The 26967-nt window shown below is 38.3% G+C and overlaps 1 protein-coding gene, 1 long non-coding RNA gene and 1 pseudogene across 14 annotated transcripts in view; 1 reads left to right on the forward strand and 2 right to left on the reverse strand.

Moving 5' to 3' along the window:
* Positions 1-26967, reverse strand: part of MCM9 (minichromosome maintenance 9 homologous recombination repair factor) — a 133371-nt gene that overhangs the window by 39576 nt on the left and 66828 nt on the right. For 7 of the 13 annotated variants that reach the window (XR_013381628.1, XR_013381627.1, XR_013381598.1 and 4 more), the window contains 4 exons: positions 6200-6402; positions 5400-5603; positions 4404-4486; positions 3813-3958 (listed from right to left, as the gene is read on the reverse strand). Coding sequence is in view for 9 of the 13 variants with exons in the window: in XM_077901108.1 (XP_077757234.1) it covers positions 3813-3958; positions 4404-4486; positions 5400-5603; positions 6200-6402 (636 nt within the window). In the remaining 4 variants the exon portion in view is untranslated. Of the gene's footprint in view, positions 1-1228; positions 2189-2549; positions 2782-3812; positions 3959-4403; positions 4487-5296; positions 5604-6199; positions 6403-11228; positions 11425-19677; positions 19984-26967 lie in introns of those variants that run through there. The other 6 variants (XM_077901128.1, XM_077901109.1, XR_013381629.1 and 3 more) reach the window with 6 other exon arrangements.
* On the reverse strand, positions 14311-14441 carry LOC144289617 (U4 spliceosomal RNA; annotated as a pseudogene).
* Positions 16470-18955, forward strand: LOC144315926 (uncharacterized). Its single transcript, XR_013381660.1, has 2 exons — positions 16470-16954; positions 17978-18955. It is a non-coding gene; the product is annotated as an uncharacterized LOC144315926 (long non-coding RNA).

Genomic DNA, 26967 nt, shown 5'->3' on the forward strand with positions numbered 1-26967 from the left:
AAGTCACCTTCCTTGGGAGTAGAGACCATAATTCCTCTGTACCACAGCTCATAGTGTCCCTGTGGCATCATGCTCATGGTACTCCTCCCCTAGGCAACTGTAACATCTTTCCTGCAGAGGCAGCCATGTTTCAACATGTGTTCTGGGTAACTACTCTCTATCAAGTTGACACAGAGGTGAAATCTACTGACCTCCCAGAATGAAGGATCTGATCAGTGATATTCATTTTTAATCTTGGGCAGATTAGAAACATGAAATAATGCCAGATGACCAATTTGTAACAAAGATGATAGTTTCTCAAAAGGAAGTCCTTCAGAAAGCCCTTCCTAACAACCCAGAAATAGCTTCTCAGTGTAAGGGGCAACATGACCCTGCTTCCATGTGTTAAATTTGAAAAGGAACTAAACCAAAAAGAAGATGAGTAAATTATTCTAAAAATCATGCGTACTCATAGAAAAAGGCATAGAAGAAAATACATTAAATTTAAATGAATTTTAAATTTAAATATATTTAAATACATTAAAATGTTAATGGTAGGCCTCTCTGGGAAATAAGATTATAAGTGATTTTTGCTTTCTTAATTTATTACTGTTACTTTCCAAAATATAAGGAACATGTATTACCTCTTATGAACAGGAATAAACCCACAAAAAATTATTATAAAAATACTGGGTTATATTCACTCACTGTAGATTTGGACACATCAATACAGCAAAATCCATATTTATTGTAGTGATAACCAAACAAAAATGAAATAGCTTTCAAAATTACTACTATCTACTATGCTCCATAAAAATGTTCTAAAAGATAGGGAATTTTAGAGGGATAGAATAATTTAGCCCTACCATTTTAGTTTAATTCTGACTTTGGGAATTAAATTCTCTCTGATATAAAATGTCTGCAGTTTTACCAAACCTTCCTAAAATACAGCTTCTTTGCATTCTGTTTCCAGGTGGATATGAATGGCCACCATTTGAGGCTGGCCATCACTAGCAAGCATTTTCCAGAAGAAAAGTGTAATAAAAATACAAATAAGTTTTATTACTCATATATCATCTCCTTAAGGGATAAGAACTCTTTCCTAAGGGGATAAACCCATATGCTACTTATATGCTACTTGAACTCTTCTCACATGGTAAGACTGGCTTTAGATGTGTCTTGGAGGTCATTCACTTTCATTTGCAAAGCACCCGGTTTTGTGGCTTTGAGGATCAACACCCATTATGCCTTTGCATTTCAAAGACATACCAGAAAAAAAGCATATTTTAAGGTAGAATCCTGTTTTTTTTGTTTTGTTTTTTTTTTTTTTTAGATCGTTACCAATTCTTTTTTTTCGTCTTCTTTCCCTCCAGGAGGGTCATTTTGAATTTTCTATCACATAACACTGATTCTGAGCTTCATTCATATTCCTTTCCTTCTTGAATCCGGCATATGACAGCTTTTGGTAGTCCACATGACCAGTGGACTGGTCAGTCGAAATGAGCAGCCTCTCCAAAAGCCAAGCCAGTCCCACGGTAGGCCTGAAAAGGCCCAGCTATATCAAATCATAAAAGAACTGAAGGAACAGCTTTCATCTTAACACCATGTTCTGGATCATTAAAGACCCAGGAGACCAAAAGTAAAGTGGGTTGATTTCATACAAATGGCAAGTTTACTGCAGGCTGGCACCTGGGTATCAGCAACACAAAGCCAGTCCCCACACTTTCCCAGGAAGGCTGTGCTGGAGTTTTAGGATTTTTGGAGAGAATGCTACTGCATGAAGGCAGCAAGCAAAAGGAGAAAAGCAGGAAAAGAGTTATCAAGGTTTTACTTATTCAGTCAACAACCCCATGGCAATCCCCAAATCCTCCTTCAGCAGCTGCTCTGCTTCCACATGCATCCATTTACTAGCTCCCAGCTTGAGGGCAATGCCAACTGCTAGACTCAGGGCATTGCAGGGCCATTTGTGTTGATCACAAAGATACTCATATGGACACCTTTGCCATTGCCCAGTCACGTTTCATAGGAATGCACTCAACATCTAGCTTTTTAAAAGCTCATGTATGCACGGAGCACGCAAACATTAAAGCTGGGCGAAAATTCTTTAGGTAATGCACATGCCATGTTCCTTCCCATGTGTCCACGTTTCAACAAATCATTAGAAAGCTGAGTTTTGAAACACTGTTTTTGTCATTCTTGAGTTGTTACCCTGTGGGATGAGAAACAAATTTTCCTCTTTAACAAAATACATCATTCTCACTGGGAATTTTTTTAGTTTATGAAATATGTAAAAATTTAAAAGGCATGGATTTGGGCATGTAGGGAAGGAAAACCATGATGCTGAGGGAGGGTCAAGAACTGTTACTAATGAACCAGGAGGGTACTAGTTATCTCCACTTGTCTAACTTTCGCCACATGCTAGCTTCAGCTGGCCTGAAAGCAGTCTGGGCCTCAGTTTTCTGCGATTTTCTTTCACCAGGGTTACATCATAAAGATCACATATTTATTATGCTTGGAAGAAAGCTTTAAAAACATTGAGAATAAAATTAAAATATTAATAAACTCTAAGATTCTTTTTTTAAAACATTTTATTTATTTATTCATGAGAGACGCAGAGAGAAAGAGAGACACGGGCAGAAGGAGAAGCAGGCTCCATGCAGGGAGCCCGATGTGGGACTTGATCCCGGGACTCCAGGATCACACCCTGGGCCTAAGGCAGACAGACGCTCCACCACTGAGCCACCCAGGCATCCTGATAAACTCTAAGATTCTTTATGTAAAATCCCTTGCACATGTCCTCTCCTGGCAAGGAAAAATGATAAAGCCAAATTATGAAAATATTTTGTGTCTGGGTCTGGCTTGGGGTAGATCACTTTCCTGGAGTCCAACTTCCTCCTCCTCAACAGCATTCCCAGCCACCTCTCTGACTAGCAATGCTCTACTTATATTGAGCCAAAGAGAGAAGAGGAAGAAGTAGTGGCAGTAAACAGAATGAAGCCCATTTACTGAAATTTCTTGATTCCATGGAAACTGTTTGTCTCGGGGGGTAAACTGGGAGTAGCCAACCTTGGTGCTTCTTATATAACTGGGAACTAGTGGTATAAATTTGGTAAATTAATTTATAGCTGGCTATACAGACCACAGGACCAGCCAGTGTTCTCTATGAGGCTCACCAAGCAGCAAGCCAAGGAAACGTAGCTATGGAAGGTGGTCGCCAAAGATGGTAGCCATCAATTCCTCTATTCCTGTGTGTCTCTGTCACTCCTCTCATCAAGAGGTGGTGTCTACTCCCCCCCATCTTGCATGGGGCCTGACCTTGTGACTTGCTCTGAACTATAAAATGTGGCAGAAATGATGTAGTACCAGTTCTGGCCCAGCTCATAAGAGGCCTGGCAGCTTCCATTTTTGTTCTGCTTGAGCCGTAAGCTATTCCCCATTATTAGAGGAAGCCCAGCCAGCCCCGAGCCATTTAAGCCATCCCAGCGAAGGCACCATCTATGTGAATGAAGCTATTCAGGATGTTCCAGTTCTACCTGGACTCCCAGTTGAACACAAGAGTGATCCCAGACAACACTATGTGGAGTGCAGATAAGCATTTCCACTGAACCCTCCTGAATTTCTGTCTGTCAGAAAAGTGAGCACTAAAATGGTGGTGGTGGTGTTTTTTGAACCACTGAGCTCTTGGGTAGTTGATTATATAGCAATAGATAACTGAGCCTATCCCCTACAGATAGTACACACAGGTTTTTCACTTAATTTCCACTTCTTTCATTTCACTAAATGTCAAAAGAAGGATTTTTCATTATAAGCCTTTCTTGGATCTCTTTTCTCACCTTTCGAGTCTTCTTAGCTCTTCACTCAAAAGGTTGTGCAGCTCCAGCTTTTCCAGAATAAGTTCGCACTGCCTCTGGTACTGTTCCAGAGGGTTTTCAGGAAAGGAAGTGTGGAGTGCATTCACACCTCCCAGCAGTGCACCTCCCTGAAGGGGTGAGAAAATAGAAAGTACCAGGGAGAGACACAGGTCAGCCTGCATGGAGGAAGCACACACTAGAGACCACTGCTCCCAGATGAGCCCTCTCCACTGCCATCTTGGATATTACAATCACCTGGGGCCTGTTTCAAATTTCAGCAGTTCTCAATTCCTGGTCATGAGCACTGCGCCAGGAAGCACATTGTCACTAGTGGGACCATGAGCATCCCTTGGATATGCAGAGGGAAAAGAGTGAAACCACCTACTGTACACCAGTGGGCAAAAGCAATGCTACTGATACAAAGGATGTTTCCATGATCATTTTTTCCCCTTTTAAATAGTCTCCTTTGGATATCCAAAATATAATCATTTTTATGACTTCTGATATATAAATTATCTTTTTTCTTACAGGCGTATAATTAGGGTTCAAATATTAGGTGCAAAATACCCTTACCTGCATTGAGGATTCCATTACTGACACTGCTGTAATTGCGTCTTCCAGAGTCACAGTGTCACGAAACATCAGGCGAGCATGAGCTAAGAAAATTACGAAGACAGAAAAATTTTTAATGAGTATTTGAGATGATTATGTAACACTTTATCTGATCCCCCCAAAAAATTATATTTAATGAATGAGCTACTAATAACAAATTCATTTTATTAAAACAAATACAAAAGTCTAGTTTCAACTAGCTTTAAAGTGGTTTCCCTAGTAATGGGCCTAATCTTGCACAGCCCGTGGCAATTTTGGGCATTTATATGAAAAAGTACTCTGGGCTCCAAAAACAAAGGGGTTATAGAAGCATATTTCTAATATTCAACTACTTGTCTTTGCAGTAGTTCTTGTCTTATTATCGGCTATGAATCCCTAACAAAGTACAATGCATTTGTCTTACAGACCTTTTTATTAAGCATATATTCTGTCGTGATGCATTCAGTCCACGTGGAATGTGGGTTTTTTTAGAATTATTTTAACAAGGGCTAAATATAAAACCCAGTATTAGGGGAAAAGTCTTGAGATGTGCATTAGTTGTATGTATGTATGTAAGGCTCATGCCTTGGGCTGGGCTTTGCTACAGTAGTGGTGGGCTGTGAATGGCAATTAGGAAAAAACAGAGATGCTCTATGGGAAACAACGCTAATCAAGAAAGTGTTCCATCCAAAATGCTAACAGACGGCCATCGAGAAAGAAACATTAGTAAGTAAGGCTTTCTAAATGAAGGATTTCACTAAGATTCCTCTTTCTTAATGATACTACATTCTACTCAATACCCATAATCTGTCCCCAGAAGGATGGAGGTTTGTTCCATAGCTCAAAACCTTCACTTTTTAAGTAACCATGAGCACCTTAGAGATTCTTCTTATTCATCTTTGAATTCATGGTGCCAAACTCCATGCCTTGTACATATTGCACACCCAAGAGAAGTATTATTTGTTGAATGAAATAAACCTTCTGCTAATCGGATCAAGCTTTCCAACAGGCGGATGGTGGTCCGGGCAGCATTCCGGGAATCACTCTGCCTCTGCATCTGGTAGTACCGGAGAAGGACCTGATTACCCACATCAGACAGTGTGGGCTGTAGATTCCTAATTAGGCAAAAGTAGGTTTTCATCTTTTCCATGCTCCAGAGCTTCTCTGATTTGCTTGGATAACCTGTACATATCAGGTGTTAGGTCAGTAATTTCTAAGAACAGGCAAACACCTTACTTGAAGGGTTCTGATAAAGTTCTTACACTCATTTTTAAAAAGATAACCTCCAGGTTTATGGCCACTGAAACTTAGATCTGACTCTGCATAGCATATAGTTCAAGAATAAGTAGCTTTAGGATTGAAGTTTAATAAAGGTAAACTTCCTAAAGGGGCTAAAATTACTGATAATAACTCTCATCTGTCCTAGTAAATACATAGTATTTGAATAAATCTAATTTAAAGTTTACATTTAGGGGTTTGTTTCATAATTCAGTCCAGTTTTCTTTGTGTACAAGAGGTGAGTGGCAATTATGTATCATGACGTTGCCCCCTTTCATCACAAAGAACATTCTTACCAACTATAACATCATCAGTAGGCCCTTTTCCTTCTGCTCATTATTTTGGGTGCACTAAATGGCTTCCCTTACTGCCTTCTGTGCAAGCGTCTATTGACCATTAGATACAGTACCTTGGGTATTTACCTAATTTTCTTCAAAGAGAATTTCATTTGGTTATGTCTACTTTTTCTTTGTTACCTTGAATGATTTATCTCCACGTACCTTTGTTTTCTAAGATAAAGGAAGAAATTATACGATCCCAGTCTTCATTCTTGGTATCAAGCAAAACCAGGATCAGGTCAAATCGACTTAAGAGTGGGCTGCCAAGGGCGATGTTCACAGACACAGACTCGTGTGGATCATACTGGCCTTTGGGGTTAGTTGCTGCCAGGATGGTGGTCCTTGTGTTCAGCTTACACACAAGGCTATTAAAAGAGAAGGTACAATTCACTGACTGTTGAGATTAAAATAAAAAAACAAAATTAAACTTGTTAATGAAAAGGGGCTGCTCCTGTAGCTTAAAAATTGAGAGAGACTTGTGTGAAAGAGCATGTGGAATGATACAAGGACATATCACAAACTAAGTTTGAAGGCAGTACGTTTATAGAAGCCTATCCAGAATGGAAGTTACTACTGAATAAACATTTCTAATGCCCCTACAATGAGCAGATCCCTCTACTGGGTGCTAAGAGGTATACAAAATTAACATGGATACTGCTCTGAAAGAGCTTGTAATCTATGAGCTATAATGGTAAGAGAAAGACGACTATGGTAAATTCTAGAAGGATAAAGTTCCCAGGGGAAGTAAAGATGATGTGTATTCATTTATGTGGATGGAAGAGATAATTAAAGAAACATGATCAAGTAGCTTTTGAACTCCTTCATAACATCTGGACTTCTTTAAATGAAGGTGTCTATCTATCTATCTACATACAAATATACACACATACATGCACACACATGTATTTGTGAGACTGCAGGTGAGGGGTGAGGGTAAGGGTGACTTTGGAGAACAGTGAGTAGTTGAAGTAAAAACTTCCTGTGTGGTCACTTCTCTTGATTTTTCTAAAGTTAAAGAAACAAGAGTCAGAACGAGAGAGAGAGAACGAGAGCAAGAAAGAGACAGAGGGAGAGAAAGAGGGGAAAGGAGAGGGGAAAAGGAAATCAGGAAAAATAAGGATTGATTGGCATCACGTTCGTTTGGGTATAGTTGACACACAATGTTACATTAGTTTCAAGTGCATAATTTAAGTGATTTGACAAGTTGATACATTATTCCATGTTCACCATAAGTGTACCTATTACCTGTTCCATTACATCTCTACTACAATATCATTGACTGTATTCCTTATGCTCTGCTTTTTATTCCTGTGACTTACTCATTTCCAAATTGAACTCATTCCCTCTCCCTTTCACCTGTTTTTCACAAACTCCCATCTCTCTCCCCTTTGGCAACCATCAGCTTGTTCTTTGTATTTATAGTTATAATTCTGCTTTAGGGCAGCCCGGATGGCTCAGCGGTTTAGCGCCACCTTCAGCCCAGGGCCTGATCCTGGAGACCCGGGATCGAGTCCTGCATCAGGCTCCCTGTGTGGAGCCTGCTTCCCCCTCTGCCTGTATCTCTGCCTCTCTCTCTCTCTGTCTCTCATGAATAAATAAATAAAATCTTTAAAAATAATTCTGCTTTAAATTTTTTTAGATTTCATTTATGAGTGAAATCATATGGTATTTGCCTTTCTCAGACTTGTTTTACTTAGCATAATACTCTAGGTTCATCCATGTTGTCTCAAATGGCATGATCTCATCCTTTTTATGGCTGTGTAATATTCCTGTGTATGTGTATATACACAGATCACATTTTCCTTATCCATTTATCTATTGATGGACACAGGCTGCTTCCCTATCTTGGCTATTATTTATAAGTAATGCTTCAATAAACATAAGTGTGCATATATCTTTTTGAAATAGTGTTTTTGAATTACTAGACCATATGGTATTTCTACTTTTAATTTTTTGAGAAAACTCTATACTGTTTTCCACAATAGCTATACCAATTTGCATTCCCACCAACAGTGTATGAGGGTTCCTTTTTTTCTACATCCTCACCAACATTTGTTGTTTCTTTTTTTTATTCTGGCCACTCTAACAGGTGATATCTTGATATAGTTTTGATTTGCATTTCCCTGATCATCGCTGCTGAGCATCTTTTTATGTGTCTGTTGGCCATCTGTATGTCTTCTTTGGAAAAATGTCTATTCAGGTCCAGAAAATCCTAACGCATCTACCCAAAGTACTAGAATAAACAAATAAGTGAAGTGGTAGGATACAAAATTAGTACCATGAAATCTGTAGCTTTTTTATACACTAAAAAACGAAATTGCAGCAAGAGAAATTCAAAAAACAACACCATTTACAGCTGCATCAAAAAGAGTAAAATACCTGGAGATAAACTTTACCAAAGAGGTAAAAGACCTATACTCTGAAAACTATAAAACACTGATAAAAGAAATTGAAGATGACACAAATGGGAAGATTTTCCATGCTCATGATCAAACACTACTAAAATGTCTACATTACCCAAAGCAATCTATAAATTCAATCCAATCTCTATCAAAATGTCAACATTATTTTTCAGAGAACTAGAACAAATAATAACAAAGAATCACAGAAGACCCCAAATAGTCAAAACAAGCCTGAGAAAGAAGGAACAAAAATGGAGGTATCACAATTCTAGATTTCAAGGTATATACTACCAAAGCTGTAGTAATCGAAACTATATAGCACTGACACAAAAATAGACACAAAGATCAATGGAACAAAATAGAAACTCCAGAAATAAATTCATGATTACATGGTCAATTCATCTATGACAAAGAAGGCAGGAATACACAATGAAGACAAGATAGTTGTTGTTTTTTTTTTTTCAATAAATGATGCTGCAAAAACTGGACAGCTACATGTAGAAGAGTGAAACTAGAATACTTTCTAAAACCACGCACAAAAATAAAATGGATTAAAGACCTAAACATGAGACCTGTCACCATAAAATCCTAGAAGAGAACACGGGCAGTAATTTCTTTGACATCAGTCATAGCAACATTTTTCTTTCTTTTTTAAAAAAAATTTTATTTATTTTATTTGACAGAGGGAGAGTGAGAGAGCACATGCTTGCGTCAGCAAGGGGCACAGGCAGAGGGTAAGGAAGAAGGACGATCAGATTCTGTGCTGAGCAACTGAAGTGGGGGGCTCGATCTCAGAACCCTGAGATCATGACCTGAGCTGAAACCAAGAGTCAGACGCTCAACTGACTGAGCCACCTAGGTGCCCCAAATAGCAACATTTTTCTAGATATGTCTCCCAAGACAAGGGAAATGAAAGCAAAAGTAAACTATTGGGAATACATCAAAATAAAAAACTTCTTCACAACAAAGGAAGCCATCAAGAAAACAAAAGACAACTTACTGAACAGGAGAAAATGTTTGTAAGGGATAAATCCATAAGGGATTAATATCCAAAATATACAAAGAACTTAGACAACTCACCACCAAAGAACCAAACAATCCAATTAAAAAACTGGGCAGAGGATTTGAATAGTTCTTTTTCCAAAGAAGACATTGGATAACCATCAGATGTACGAAAAGCATCATGTTCTTGAGGAGCAACAGGGAAGGACAGACTAAGGAGGTCTGGGCAGGTAAGATGGGGAACTGTGGACATGAGGAGAGGCATGCAACAGAGCAGGGGTGCCGCAGGTATGGATATGCCATCACATAGATACTGTTTTTAAACTTATTAATGACGGGCAAGTCCTCAAAATAACATGGCATATTCATTAACAACAACAAATGTAGGTTCTTTTCTCTCTATAAATTTGTATATTCTTCATTCAATAGCCATTTTTAGTTATAGTGGCATGTCTGCCTCTCAGCAGTCACAGCCCGGTGACATCAGCAAACATGTGCTACATTCGTTAATGTCTGATCTATTTCCAGTTGGCTCTAGCGATCAGACCATGCTGTAAGACGGAAAAAGTTTGAGAATCTTTATTTGTGGTAAAGACACTTATCAAAGAAGAGAACGACAAACAAGGCACTAAATCCCCCTTTAAAACCAAATCCCCTTTTAAAAAATTACTGAAAGGGAAAAATGCTGAACAGACGGTCTACATCTTATAATTTATGTGCCAGAATGGGTTTGTAAAGGCAGTTGTTTGGAACCTGGAATCCAGTTTGCCAAAAAGAATGTAGTAAATTGTTCCTAACTAATCCCACAAAGCACATTTAATCCCTACTGAAGTGAGGCTGTTTGCATTTATCATAGAAAAGGAATACTGCTGGAACACTGGCAATGAAACAAAATACAACTGCATATAAAGTGATACTTAAAAAAATTATTTTCAATGTGAGGTGAAATTGACTGTTCTTCTCTCTGACTGACAAATATTTATAAACCATTTCCTGTGTGCAAAGGACCAGACTGAGAATTCAAGAAGGTGTAGTGGTCCCTGCCCTCAGTTAGTTTACAAGAGAGCTGCTGGAGGACAGGGAGGTCCTATACAGCGCCTGCCAAGCAGCAGGATGATGGCATCCGTGTCAGCATTAGCATCAGCAAAGAGACCTTCTAAGGAGACTCCTGAGTATCTATGAGGTATACAATCTTACAGCTATACATGATGATGTGAGAAGGAAAATGAACTGGCAAACACAGAAAGAAGGTAGTGAAATTATTCCAAATTGGGACAAAATGAAATGAGTTAGTGTAAGGAAGGGGGCCAAGGACAATTGACATGTGAAGAAAAAAGGCTGCCTCATTGGCAGTTAGTGGAAATGTGAGCAATGAAAAATAGAGGCATGGTCATCTGAAAGAGGGAAAGGTAGTATAAATGCCTGTGATACAAACACTACTGCATAAGAACAGATATGCAAACACAGTCTAATCCCAGGTACTTTGTGCATAGTGGTGGCTTACTAAATAACTACTGAATGAATGAACTCATGAATTTGTGTAAGGTAATGGTGATTTTTCCAATCCAGGATGACCTCCACCTTCTTTGATAACAATAATAAAGGGAACTACCATATCTGTAACATCAAGCATTGTGCTAGGCTGTATGTATACATACTATTCCTAATATTCACAATCACAATTCACAAGGTAGATAACATATCGCCAACTTAGAAATAAAAGTAGAAGTTAAAAAAGTAGAAGTTAACTCCCCCACCAGTGAGAGCAGCAGAGCTGCCATTCAAACTCAGATCTGCTTAGCTCAAAACGAGTACTCTTTTATTACCTGTAGACTGTCACCCCGATGGTTTAACATCTTAAACAGTTCCTGTAGTCTTAGAGAACCTGCCTGATGGTTTAGGTGTTTACTGACTTGCCTTATCTTTTTCCAACTTGATTCGATCCTCCTTGAGGGACTATGACTTATTGTTATCCTCACATGCCTGTCACATAATAAATGCTCATTAAACATTCACTAAATACATGATAAATGAAAAATTACTTAGTTCAGTGTTTCTAAAATTCAATGCCATTCTATACTTACAGATTTCAACATTCATAAAATAATCACGCTAATATATATTGTTTTCTACATGAATATCAAGGAATGAAAACATCCCGGTTTCTAAAAAGCTACTTTTTAAAAATTTCAATTAATTAACATATAGTATATTATCAGTTTCAAAGGCAGAGTTTAGTGATTCATCAGTGGCATATAATACCCACTGCTCATTCCATCACATGCCCTCCTTAATGTCCATCAACCAGTTACCCCATTCCCCTCCCCACTCCCCTCTATTGATTCTCAGTCTGTTTCCTAAAGTTAAGAGTCTCTTAATGGTTTGTCTCCCTCTCTGATTTCATCTTATTTTATTTTTCCCTCCCTTCCCTTATGGTCCTCCATTTTGTTTCTTAAATTCCATACATGAGCAAAATCATATGATAATTTTTCTATTTGTAGTCCACAAAAGTTTTTAAATATTTATTTACTTATTCATGAGAGACACAGAGAGAGAAAGAGAGAGGCAGAGACACAGGCAGAGGGAGAAGCAGGCTCTATGCAGGGAGCCCAGTGTGGGACTTGATCCCAGGACCCAGGATCACGGCCTGGCCTGGGCCAAAGGCAGACACTTAACCGCTGAGCCACCTGGCATCCCTTTAGTCCACACATTTTCACTTTCCTAAAAGCATAGTAATAACTTTTATAAACGTTGTAAAAGTTAGGTTACATAAATTATTTTTAGTATTACAGGCTCCCTGGAATGTGCTCTTGTTTTTGCAATGCTCTCCCAGTACTCTCATTACATCCTTTACAGGGTGATCCCCATCCCCACTCATGGTTTTAATCACCATTGATATGCTGGTACCCCTAAATTCAGTTCTTGCGTGAGATAGTGGCCGTTGTGTGTTCACCAGGCCTTGTTTCCCTTTCTCCCTAGGAGCAGAGCTGGGCCATGTTTCCCTTCCTCCTTTATGGTTGAGTAGAACTGCAGTAGGTAAGTGCTGCCAGTGGAATGGGGGTGGAAGAACACACGCCACTTCCAGGTGGGTCCCTAAAAGCCTTCCTGTGCAACCCTCCTCCTCTTCCCGGTCTTTGCCAGTATCGACCAGGATAAAGCCATGGAGTCAGAGAGCCACCTGAGGGAGGAAGCCTGGGCCCTGGATGATTGTGTAGAGGAGAGCACCCCACCCTCAACCTACATCAGACCATGACAGGAGCTAGAAAAACTGCCTTAAGCAAAATATTGCAGGAAAGAGACGAGCATAAGAAAGAACTGACCAGTTCCCAAGGAGTAATGAAAGAGAACAGAAAGCTCAGAAATTTGAAGTTTTGAAAGGCTATAAAGAAACAGCTTCTAGACCCTAGAGATTAAGAACAAGGGCTGAAAAGGCTTTGATCAACAAACAGAGTCCTAATAAATCTTCTCAGTTGTATAAAATGACCCAGGTTAAAGGTGAAGGCTTCAGTTTAGATGGCCTTAAGGCAGCCGCAATTAGGTTGAATAAAAGAGGAATGGAGGCCACACCCATTTTCACGGGGATACTATTCACAATGGCCAAGCAACACAAGTGTCCACGGATGGACGAATACATAAACAAAATGTGATATACACACACATACATGCACACAATGAAATATTATTCAGCCCTAAAAAGAAAGGAATTTCTACTATTAACTACAACAGGGATGAACCTTAAGGGTATTATACTAAGTGAAATAAGTCAGTCACAGAAGAAAAATACAGAATGATTACACTTACATGGGATTTCTAGAGTAGTCAAATTCATAGGGACAGAAAGTGAAATGGTGATTTCCAGGGACTGGAAGAGGGGAAAATAGGGAATTGTGGTTTAATGGGTATAGTTTCAGTTTTTTAGATGAAAATAGTTTTGAAGATTAGTGGTATGACAATGTGAATATGAATACACTTAACAACACTGAACTGTACACGGAGAAATAATTAGGATGGTGAACGTCACGTTATGATTCTTTTTTTACCACAATAAAAAAAATGGAGGCTATAGTAGCCTGAATGTTTGTGATTCTCCCAAATCCACATGTTGAAGCCTTAACCCCCAATATGATATTGAGTTGGGGCCTTAGGGAGGTGATATGTATAGATGAGGTCATGAGGGTAGTGCCCCCATAACGGGATTAATGTTCTTGTGGTAAGAAGAGGAGAGACCAGGGCTCTCTCCTTCTTTCTCTCTCTCTCCACACAAAGATACATACATGCACACACAAGCTCACACACATACACACAAAGCAAGGAAAGACCATGTGAGCACTGCGAGAAGGCAGCTGTTTACAAGCCAGGAGGAAGTTCCTCCCTAGGAACCAAACCTGCCAGCACTTTGATCTTGTACTTCCAGCTTCCAGAGCTGTGAAAAATAAATGTCTGCTGTTGAAGCCACCCAGCCAATGTTATTTTGTTACAGCAGCCCAAACTAAGATTAAGACAAAGAAGAAAAGAAAACAAAAACCTAACAAACCAGGCTTGAGAAATGTGAAGAAAAGAACTCTGGATACTGACACATACAATTGATGGGAAGCAAAGAGATGAGAAAGGCCTAAGTTTCCAGGGGATCAGTGCTGCTGAAGAAACCACAATCTCACTCTAAAGAAAGTCTTTGTTGCTATCAAGTTGTAAAACAACCTGTGGCAGATAAGACACCAAAAGCACAAGCGAAAAAAGACAAAACCAATAAAATTGATTTCATCAAAATTGAAAACTTTGTGCTTCAAAGAACACCATCAAAGAAGTGAAAAAACCCACAGAACGAAATTATTTGCATATCATATATCTATGAAAGGACTTACATATAGAATATACATATAACTCTTAGAACTGAACAAGAAAAAGACAACCCAGTTGAAAAATGGGCAAAGGATTTGAATTAGCAATAATCGCATCTCGGATAAACCTCATTGGCTATGATACTGCCACTGCGCAAAGCTGGGCAAAGGACTTGAATAGATATTTCTCTAACAAAGATACAAATGGCCAATAAGCACATGAAAAGATGCCCAGTATCACTAGTCATTAGGGAAATGCAAATCAAGACCACAGGTGAGGAGGATCCCTGGGTGGCTCAGCGGTTTGGCGCCTGCCTTTGGCCCAGGGTGCGGTCCTGGAGACCCAGGATCGAGTCCCATGTCGGCATGGAGCCTGCTTCTCCCTCCTCCTGTGTCTCTGCCCCTCTCTTTCTATCATAAATAAATAAATAAATCTTAAAAAAAAAAAGAAAAAAAAAGAAAAAAAAAAGACCACAGGTGAGATACTACTTTAGACACACTAAGAGTGTTATATTCACAAAGACAATAAGTGCTGGCAAGAATGTTGAGAAATGAGAACCTTCTTATGCTGCTCCAGGTACTGTAAACTGGTATAGTGGCATTGGAAAACAGTTTGATGGTTCCTTAAAAAGTTAAATACAGTTACCATATTACCCAGGAATCTCTATTATATACCTCAAAGCAATGAAAACACATATCCACATAAAAACTTCTATGTCAATCTTCTTAGTAGCATTATCCATAATAGCCAAAAAGTGGAAACAGCCCAAAGTTCCATTAAGTGATAATGGATAAACAAAGTGGTTAAAAAATAAAAATAAAAAAACCCCAAAACCCCTGGTATATTCATATAATGGAAAACTACTGGGCCATGAAAAGGAACAAACTATTGGTCTATGCAACAACTTGGGAACATTATGCCAACAGTCTTCAGGACCAGTTCCAAAGGCTAAAGAGCTCTAGGAAGGGCCAGGGCCCCTAAATGATTTCATGGGCTAGAATAACTCCTTTCCCACACACACAGGAGCAAGACACAACTTAGAATGCGTTAAGCCACTATTTGCTACAGCAGTTAGCCTACCCTAAATAATACAAGACAAATCTAATGAGCTCCAGATCCTTTGGCTGTGGCAAAAACTACTCCAGTATTTGAGTAGTCTCCTTGCCAAAACAAGCCAAACAACAGCCTGTAATGCAAAAGTCATATATGTTTCTAGATTATCCAACATTTCTACACTAGGGTCTCAATTAAAAAAAAAAAAAAACCTACCTGTTAGCACCCCCAAAAATGGGGTAAAAAGCCTTAAAAAACTATACAGAATAAAAATATGTTAGTGATATTCTCACAATCCATTATATACATATTTGGTAATCTTAAATGCCAGATATACACACACTCTCGCTTTTTAATAATAGGCTGATTAAGTTAACAAATTGCCTTTTACTCTAGATTGATTCAGTAAAGGGTAACAAAGTCATAAGCCAGAACAGGAGTCAGAATACTGCTTACATGGAGCATCCAGAAAGAACAGAAACTCTCAAAGTACATGATCTGAACTTATGTCTTCACATCCAGGTGGCATACTGATATGCCTCTAAGGATACTTCTCAACCTGCTCCAGCGTCTCCTAGTCCCCTAGGAGTCAGAGCCCTCTCAGTGGGACTGGGTAGGAGGACTTGCTCCCACCTCTCCCTGTCTCCCCACCTTCACCTGAGGCTCTTCCGAGGAGGATGCCAACAGAGATGCAGCTTCACAAGATCGAGAGGAAGAGGCAGACAGGTTGCCTGGTGTGTAGAGCAAACCTGGGGGCTCATCAAAGAAAACTAAGGTGGGTTTTAATAATACAGATTCCCAGGTCCCGCCTCTGAGAGGCCAATGCGTAGGCCTGGCATGAGGTAGAAAACTGAAGATCAGCTAGGTGGGACTGGTGCTGTGGCCCTTCTATGGCTGTTAGAATCGCATGTACAACAGATGTCTACTTGTCTGTCTCACTATAAAGTTCTGAGTATCTTCACAACAAATGCTTTGTCTTTTCATCCTTGTGATGTGAGGAGCTAGCAGAGAGCATGATGTTGCTTAGTGCTCAAAATAGGTTTACTGAACAAAACAATAAATGGCCATCATGCTTGTTTTTAAATTTTTTTTTAAATTTAGACTGTATTTCTTACCTGGCCTTATGAGTATAATTTAGTAGCACAAAATATATATTTTGGTATCAGATTTTCACCTACTATGATCCTCAGCAAATAGCAAAAGTTATTATCTATTACTGAAGAGTCTATGATACCTTGCCCTAGAATCCTAACTCCTGAGCAGTGTAAGCAAAGTGACACATTAAAAAATAAAACCTCCAAGAAATCCTCTGTAGCTGTGGAGGTCAGCCAGCTATTGATTCCATGGTTCATACTAATGTCCTTAAAGGATATTATAATTCAGATTTAAAAATTCTTCACAGAGAAACCAGATGTTAGTCACTTGAAACAGGAGAGAAAGAGAGACAGAAAGCAAAAGCAGACCCATTTAAGAATTCCTAGATATGATGTCATAAAGGTATCAAACATCTTAAAGAAAAACTTGAAGTGTTCCCAAGAAAAAAAGGCCCAAAACATCAGGATGATGGCTTTTGTATTACTGGCCAAATGAAGAAGGCTTTGAACTGAGGAGTGAGGAGGAGGTAAAGTGTTTTAAGGTTAAAATTCAGAGTATCTTTATCTTACTTTGGTAGAATTTATGATTAAGTATTCCCTTTTCACACTTAACCCTTCTAATCTGCTTACTAATTAACAACTTGGTATGCTTTATGCCTCTAGAGACATTTTCTCAAGAGCTCTGCACTTGGCAAATAACTATATACCTTACATCAGGAAGACTAACAGGCTTCTAATTAGGGAAACAATGAACTGAAGATTATGAAAACTGTTAGCCAAAAAATTAGATGAGCTACTGTTGGAGGCAAATCCAATTCTTTCATAAATTGTAGAGTGACACACAAAATAAGTGCCGTGAAAAATGAACACAAGGGGCTCCTGGGTGGTTCAATCGGTTAAGTGTCTGCCTTCAGTTCAGCTCATGATTTCAGGGCCTTGGGATTGAGCCCCCAGTTGGGCTCCCTGCTCAGTAGGGAGTCTGCTTCTCCCTCTCCCTTTGCCCCTCTCCCCTACTCATGCTCACTTGTGAGTGCACATGCTCTCAAATGAATAAAATCTTTTAAAGAAAGAAATGAACATGAGCTACAGGGGAGCTTAGATGTTTTCATTGCAGATGATACATGAACACTGTGCACCAAAGGCAAACTTGACGGCCATCCCAAGAGCAAAACCAGAGTGTGCTTTTCGTGCACCACTCTGTAAGTGGTATTATGTCAATTGGGACAATTCCTCCAGCTGGAGGGAAAATATCCCATAATGGTGGTAGATGTGATGATGTGGGAAAAACTGTAAAAACTACTACAGAGCTTGACTAGGAAGTGACTAAGTATTGTCTTTATAAACCCCACCATCCTCTTAATCTGTCTCTTTGAAACCCACTGAGCTCAAGACTTTCCTCATCAAGAAGTAACTCCTAGTTAGATTGAGTCACCAGGCTACTCTGTCTACACTCCTGGTCCCCAGCATTGACAATTCCATCAGCACGGACAACTGTTGTATGACTTGTTCTTCAGTATATTCCTGAAGTGATTCTTTTGTCCTCATTACAGATCTGGACAGGCCAACCACTGGAACGTCCACCAAGCCCGTAACTCCACACTCCAAACTCCACTTTGTGAACGCCATGTGCAAACAGCAGGCTCGACCAGGGACTGGGAACCCACTAAGGGCAGCCACTCCCTAGGCTGCCCAGAGGCCTCTGAGCTGCTGTGGCATGAATCTACTAGAACAATCTAATTGTCTTTCTTTTGAGGGTATCTGAAATGGACACAAGAGGGAGAACTGAACTACTAAAGGGAGCTGAACAAATCTGAGAAACAGAAACAGTCATAGGATAGTATGTGAATCCTAATAAGGAGAGGGCAGGAATGGCTGCTATTTTATATCTACTTTGAACAAACTCCCATTCCCCAAATTATGTTTCAGTCACCAAAAGAAATGGTTTTTCTGTTCCTCTGTTTCTACATTTGTAAAAAGCAGGTTATAATGATGGTGCTCTGATATAGAACTATTGTGAGGAAGAAAAAGTTACATGTGTGCAATACTTGAGAATAGAGCCTGGCACCTACTAAGTACAAGATAAATACAGATATCTCTTATTATCCAAACTCCTGCTTTCTGAAAATAGGAATTTGAATATAGTAAGATAAATCTGATAAATTCCTCAACTATCCAAATTCAGGAACAAAATAGATTTGGCCAGAGAAAGATACTTGTGTTACTTACTATACTTAAGCACCTGATCATGTGCCAGATACTATGCTGTGTGATTTACACGTAAGAGTAAACCAACTTTTTTCCTATTGAATTCTATTTAACATGTAACATTATATAAACTTAAGGTATACAATATATTGATTTGATACATTTATATATTGTAATAGGGCTGCCAATGTAGTGAAAGTCACTACCATCATGTTATGTAATTACCATTTCTTTTTAATAGTGGGTGTACATCTTTGGAAAAATGTCTATTTGGTTCTCTGCCCATTTTTTTTAATACAACTGCTTGTTGTAGGAGTCCTGTATGTATTTTGGATATTAACCCTTTATCTAATATATGGCAAGTATTTTCTCCCATTCTGTAGGCTGTTTTTTGAAGATACTATTGCAGCAGAACATGTTCTACATGATTGAGATGGGTACAGGCAAGTAGAGGCACATGTTCCTCTTTGAGCAAACTGTCACCTTAAGCAAACTACTCAAGAGGGGGTCCTTCACCTTGGACTACATATTCAAAAGGAGAATCAAGATGAATTACTTGGTCCTGGATGAGAACATGGACAGTGACCCTGGCAAGTCTGCATTTATGAACAGGGAGATTCTGAGAAGACCATTCTGTAAGCCACCAATACAGACATATAGCAAACCTGGGCACAGAGCACTAATCAAGTCTTAGAAACACAATAAGACTCCTTAAATGCTGCCACAGGACCCCATTCATCAAAGATTACTATGTGCTGACAGAGAGTGACATCTGTGTGAACCAAGGTGAGGTGGTCCAGGTCCTCACTGTCAACAAGCAGAATATGTGCCTGATGTTATCACCCTGCCAGCAACCATTCCCCACAGCTGAGGGCTGGGTCTTGGTATCCCTCACCAAAGCCACCGTAGCAGCAAAAAACAGTAACAAGAGCACTAAATAAGTGCCTCATTGGCTTCCTGAGGAGTGTGTAGATTTAGAAAACTGAAAAAGTAACAACACAAAAATATGAACACACGTTTGGGAATTACTACTGCTTATTCTCAATGGTGTCACTGGAACCGATGTTTTGAGTGCTGAAACCACATACAGCAGGCCATCCAGGTTGGATCTTTCCAATTTTTGTTGTTGCTGTTGGTGGTGGTTTTTCTTTCCTTTTATAATCTTCTGTTCACTTTTTTTCTTTTTTTCCCCCCACTTCATTAAGAAACCTCCTGAAGCTCAAGGTGATGCAAGGCCTGCCTTTTGTTGCTCCAGTTGACCACAGGATTCATTGGACTGGACTAAGTTACCCACATATATACACCTGAAGGTGATTTTCTTCCCACTTCAAAACAGGAGTTTAGACATCAGCTGAAGAAAAAGTAAAATGAATCATACAGCTTTAAACACCAGCAGGACCATTTATATAGAATTACAGTTAGCAAGTACTAACTACTAAAGAGATCTGAATGAGTCTGAAAGACCCACAGACACATATAAAGAATCAGTCAGAGAAAGCATCTGAGTCAAAATAATGGGAAGGCAGGTTTGAAGGTGAAAACCTTTTTGATGCTAAGGCAGTAATGAAATAATACAGATGCTATTTTATATCTACTTTGAACGTTCCTGTCACCAAACGATGCAGCTTTGGTTGCCCGAGGTACCCTAGACCCTACCAGGCCTGGTGTAAGATGCACTTCAGGTAACAGGAGCTCTTCTCATTATAACTTTAAAAAGGCCTTTCCAGTTATCATCCACCCTGTAGCACTCGATATTTCATCGTGGAGCAGAATCATGTTTTGGCTGACTGATCAAAGTTCCTGGACAGATGGAGGAGGCCTAATGATGACGGTGACAATGGTCCATATTCATGTATCCCAATTTCAAAATCCAAAAAGTTCCGGAAAAGCAAGCTGTTCAGAGTTAATTTGGCAGGAAAATCTGACCTAAATTGATGTGTCTTTATTCCATTTAGTGTGAAGTTTCATAAATTTTACCACAATAGGATTAAAATGTTTGATTACAGGGTGCCGTCTGCAGTATTGCTAGTAGGTTTCATAATATAGGACATATGCACTGAGTTACTTTCTTAAAACGAAAACAAATCTGAATTTCAACATGTATTTGACCTCAAAGGTTTCTAAAACGAATTGTAGGCCTATAACAATAATGCTTAACTAGCATTTATTATATGTCAGGTTATATCAGAAGCACTTTATATGGATTAACTCATTTAATTTTCACAGTAGCCCTATAAAATGTAGTAATTCTCATATCTTAGCAATGAGAAAGCCAAGGCAGTAGTAAAATGCCGTAATTAGCTAGTAGGTAGTAGAGCCAAAACCTCAGCCCAGCCAGACGAGCTCTGAGACTCTTCCTCTTCATTATCATAATTCTTTCAATACCCAATGCATTATTGTGGTCACTAAAGAAAAGTGGAGCTCTTGATGCAGTTTCCTGAACTCATTCCATGTCTAGCATAGATCATGTTCGATATTTCATAATATAATTTGACACTGTATTTTATATAAGTACATATTCTGCAATAAACCAGCTAGCAGCTGAATTCATTTGTCATGGCTGAGGTTTACAGCATCTCAGGTGGCACCTTAAATGCTATTTACTCATTAGATGCTTGAATTCCTTACACATATTTTTTCTAGTCTACACTGGAATGTCTCTACAACTGTATAGGCAGCCTACTTGGGCTGTAGGCAGCTCTAATCACTAAGAAGTCTTCCTTGTGCTAATTCTAAAATGCTTCCCTGAACTTTCTAGCCATTGATTCTAAACACAGAAAAGGTCATTTCCATTTCCATGTTTGAACCCTTTAAAATCATTATAGATAACTATTTCTCCAATTACACTTTCTAGAAATGGTTCAAAGAAAACATGGGTAATATTTTTAAAATACACAGCAGGGATGCCTGGGTGGCTCAGCGGTTGAGCATCTGCCTTCGGCCAAGGGCGTGATCCCGGGATCCAGGATCGAGTCCTGCATCTGGCTCCCGGCAGGGAGCCTGCTTCTCCCTCTGCCTGTGTCTCTGCCTCTCTCTGTGTCTCTCATAAGTAAATAAATAAATATTTTTTAAAAATATACAGCAAAAGTTGGTATGAAGAGTTAAACAATGAGAAAGAATAACTTAAAAAACAAAATGTTGATTTCCAGGTTTCCAGATGATGGTAGCTGCTTATACCCAAATTTCTCCACATATCCTCCAGAGACTTTATAGATAAACAAGGAGAACAAAAAAAAAATCCATAAAACAAAACTAAAAAATAAGAGTGAGGGAGAATACTGCAAACTGCAATTTACATGGAAATCAACAAATGGACATTAAAAACCAGCAAAGCTAATCTAGAGCTCATAATGGAATAGAAAAATCAGTGGAGAATAAGTGAAAAGAAGAGACCAACGGGTTCCTCATGATGGCGGAACACAGCTAACATCACCCTTAGAAGGACAGAGTCCCACAGGAATAGGGAAATATTGAGAAAAGGTTTGAGACCTTGTGGATCAGAGCAGTAACTACTGGGGAACAGAAAGAAGGACCTGAAAGTTCTTGAGAACAGAGGTGGCGGTGACCAGCAGGAGTCCCTTGGAATCTCGGTAATCGGGAAGGGAGAGAGAAGCAGTGGATTTTAAAGATCCTATTAAACAAATAAGAAACACAAAATCAGAAGACCCATCAACCACCACCTTAACTCTTAGAAAAAATGCTACCTGTTAAATAATAGGCACTCAGCTGAGATTACTCTAAACTAAAAACTAGTACACCATCCAAACTTCTCACCATCACCGTAGTAGAATAACTACTATTGATTTAGGAAAAGATAAGACATTTTAAAAGCGATGGGAATAACAGGTAACATCCATATAAAACTACTGTAAGAATCAAAATACCTCAGGTGATAAAGCCCCTTATCTGATACCCTGCCATAAAACCCACAAAGCAGAACTCTGTATATAATCTGCTCACATTAATATTATTAAACAAATATTTGCATATGTGAAAAAACACTCTAAATCAGAAATTCAAAAACTCAAAACAGAAAAGTACAAAAAAGATCCCAGAGATGAGTCAGAGAAGAAAAGGAGAAGAGAAAAAAAAAAAAAAAAAAAAAAAGAAAAGGAGGAGAGGAAGACAAAATAATTTCAGAAATGAACATTCAAATCTGAGATGCCAAAGAGACAAGACTGGAAATATAACAGCAGGTGCTATGAAGAGGAATAAAAATGCCAAGAGAATAAAAACAAAATACAAAAGAGCTAAAAAATCTAAGACACAAATTGGTTGCTATAGAATCTAAGCAAAGAAGACCTAAACTGCATGTAATTTAAATTTCTGAAAAATAAAAACAAAGGACAGAGCCTGTATATATATAACTGTAATTCAAAAAAATTTTCAAAGGGCTTGCTAACATCTAGACAAATTGACCAAGAATAATTAATCATCTGAGACATAGCCTACTAAAAATACTGCATTTAAAACAAAAGAAAAAATCCTTCTGGACCTTAGGCAAGAAAACCAAATCACTACAAAGCAAAGGATATCATAATGGCACCATATTTGTCAACAGTAACACACATAGCAAGAGTACAGGAAAGAAAGTATAAGGCTAGGTCTTTATATCCAGCCAAACTGTTTTCAAGTATCAAAGCTATGAAAAATAGTTTGAAACCTGCGCAAACTCAGTATAGTACTCAGGAGCCCTCTCCATGGAATCTGTAAGAGAATGAACTTCATTTAAGTATGAGGTGTCAGTGATGTTCTGGACTATGGTGAACACTGAATACATTTAATTTCTTTTTGAAGATTTTTATTTATTTATTTGAGACAGAGACAGAGAGAGAGAAAAGGAACAGGGGGAAGGGCAAAGAGAGAGGAAGAAGCAGATTCCTTAATGAGTGCAGAGCCTGATACGGGGCTCAATCCCGGGACTCCAGAATCATGACCTGGGCCAAAAGCAGACGCTTAACCAACTGAGCCATCCAGGTGCCCTTGAATACATTAAATTTTAGATGAAAGACCAAAACATAGGAAGGGATAGGAGTAGAAGAGTACATGTTATCTGTCCTGTCAAAGTATAAATAATACAATCATTTATTTAATAGTAAAGAGAAGGGAGTAGAGGGAAAATAGAATAAGCTCATTGGTTATCATATGGGTATAGAGTCAATGGTATTATTTAAAGCTTCCAACCTAGGATAAAGGGGCTGCTGGCATTACAAAAGGTCTTTTTTAAAGGTAAATCCTAGAGTAGGTGTTGGCAATCTTTAGGTGGCAGGTCAAATACAGTTCACCTTTTTTGTAAATAAAGTTTTAGTGGCACACAGCCAAATTCATCCAGTTACATATTGCCTATAACTTTTGTTCTGTCTACATCATAGACATTAATGTAGTCGTACTGTCCAACAGAGGTATTTGTAAGAGATGGTATGACCCACAAAGCCTTAAATACTTACTGTGTGGGCCTTTACAGAAAAAGTTTGCCAACTCCTAATGTATAACAAAAATACAAAACTTTCCTAAATGCCAAAAACACAGAAAAAGAAACACAGTAAGTTTTTAAAAAATGAAACAGTTAATATCAATCATATATGTAATATCAATAAATGTAAATGTGCTTAATTCATACATTAGAAAAAAGGGTTTTGGGCCATTCATAAAGCAAAATAAAATAAAACCAACTGTATGCTCTATAAAAGAGAACAAATTGAGGCAGCTTTTTCTGCCCACAGATCCCATCCCCATGATATAATAAAAGCACCTCAAAAATAAAATAATTTAAAAATTTAAAAAGAAATCTAAAAGTTAAACATGAAGGAATGAGCAAAGATATACTAGGCAAATGCCAATAACATGAAATCAGGAGTTGTGATTTTTTTTTAAGGAGTTGTGATTTTTTTTTAAAGATTTTATTTATTTATCCATGAGAGAGAAAGTGAGGCAGAGATGTAGGCAGAGGGAGAAGCAGGCTCCATGCAGGGAGCCTGATGAGGGACTCGATCCTGGAACCCCAGGATCATGCCCCGAGCCAAAGGTAGATGCCCAACCACTGAGCCACCCACGCATCCTAGGAGTTGTGATTTTGATACCAGGCAAGGCAACATTCAGACCAAAAGCATAAAGACAGAGAAGTACAAATGCCAAAACCACGACAACTATCTTCATAAAGCAGAGGCTATGAGAGATGCAAAGAGAACCGGAAGAGACACAATAATAAGAGACTAAAACACCATTCTGAGCCTGAGACATGTCAAACAAACAAAAAGTAAATAAAGATATAGGGGACCTAACCAACATCATTTATAAGGTATACTGTACATGTATGTATATTACATTGATTATAGAAAATATAATTTCTCAAGCATACACAGGCCAGTCATGAAACTGTCCTTATATTAGGCCATAAAAAAGCAAAACAAAACAAAACAAAAAACAAAAACAAAAACAAAAACACCTCATGAAGTTCCTAAGGTACAGACCTTTTCTGGCCACAATGCCATAAAACTAGAAATTAATAACATCAGAACACGTAAATTGAAAAAGGTTCTTCTACTTGAACGTTAAAAAACTCTTTAAAGCATCCTCTTGCGATAAAGGGGGATATGCAAACCCAAACTGCAGAATTTCTAAAAAACATATGAAAAGATGAGAATGAAAATACTACATATACTAATTATTGAAGCAGTACCAAAGAGAATATATATACTATCTTTTGCATAAGAGAATAGATGCAAACATATACACACTCAACCCCCCTCCCCAAGTACTTTGGCTTATTTTTTCCGAAAAAAGAAATATAAAAGAAACCAATGAAAACGGTATCTGTAAAGGACAGGAAAAAATAGAATGGATGAGGTAGGTATAGGAGTGTGATACCTTTGGTATATTTATTTATATAGTTTTGACTTTTGAAACATGTTTTACAAATTCAGAAAATAAAATTTTAAAAAGGTTGAAAAAAACAAATTCTAAAAGTGGACACAAGCGTAAATTTAAAACTCTATTTTCCAACTGTATATCAAGTCAATAACATGATCACACAAAGAAAACAATTCAAATTAACTTTGAAAATATACTCTGATCAAATATGACTTTAGTGGAATATACTCTAAGCACAAGAAAATCTGCAAAGAAGGCTTCAATATTACTAGTGTTTTTTGTGTGGTTGTTGTTACTGGCAACAGTGTTGGTGTACTAATTCTGAAACTATTTTGCAGATTCAATGGAGTTCAGAAATACAAGGAGTTCTGTAAACTTTCATATACATATGAAATAAAGTAATTTTGGAGAGTGTATCTTCTCACTCTAACCTAAGGATTGGCTAGAAAACGTTTTTTTAAAAAGTACATATATATTTTAAAAAGTACATATATAGTTGCACAACAATTTAAATGCATTTATTACTGCTTAACTATATGCTTAAAAATGGTTAAGATGGTAAGTTTCAAGTTATGTGAATTTTACCATATGGTAGGCATGGAGTCAGGATATTGACATCTATCAACCCTAAACTGAGATTATCCCTGGAAGAAGGATATTGTTATTTTCCTTTCACAGAGGACTAAACTGAGGCCCAGAGTTGGTAATTATGTCACATAAGACGAGAAAGTAGTAACAGAGACTAGAACTACTGGCTGTTTCTCTGACCCCAAAGCTTATCATGCTCTTTCCACCATAACCAAATGATTTTTCAAAAAGAATATTAACAATTTAGTTTTGATTTATTTTTTTAAAGATTTTATTTATTTATTTTAGAGAGAGAGCACGAGCAGGGGAGGAGGAGGGAGAGGAAGAGGGAAAGAATCTCAAGCAGACTCTGCACTTAGTGTGAAACCGGAGGTGGGGCTCGATCTCACAACCCTGAGATCATGACCTGAGCTGAAACCAGGAGTTAGACGCTTAATGGATTGAGCCACCCAGGTGCACCATACTTTTGCTTTATTTTAAATGAACGGACATTCACTGCTTTTGTTATTGTTGGATATTTGTTGTTACTGAGTAGTGATAGTGGCAGTTTTAAGGACTTTTGCCAAGAATTTGCAAGAGAAGGAAATAATTCCAGAAGAAAGGTGTTTGGTCTCTTAGATAATGACATCTGGCTTTCCCAAGTGTTGTTGTTTCAGGTCATATCCTCTGCCTGGAAAATATGGAGCCTAATAGCTCAAGGTAGAGGAGATTCGAAGCCAAGGTATATGCCTAATCTGTTTTTAAATACAATTTTAAATTTTTGAACAGTGTAAAAATGTTAAGTCTGGTTGAAACACATGTTCAAGCCAGCATATATTAGAAACATTATGTTCAGAAGCCAAAGCAGCCACTACTAAAAGCTCATCCACATGCGGTG

This window comes from Canis aureus, chromosome 1, assembly GCF_053574225.1.
Source record: "Canis aureus isolate CA01 chromosome 1, VMU_Caureus_v.1.0, whole genome shotgun sequence".
Lineage (NCBI taxonomy): Eukaryota > Metazoa > Chordata > Mammalia > Carnivora > Canidae > Canis > Canis aureus.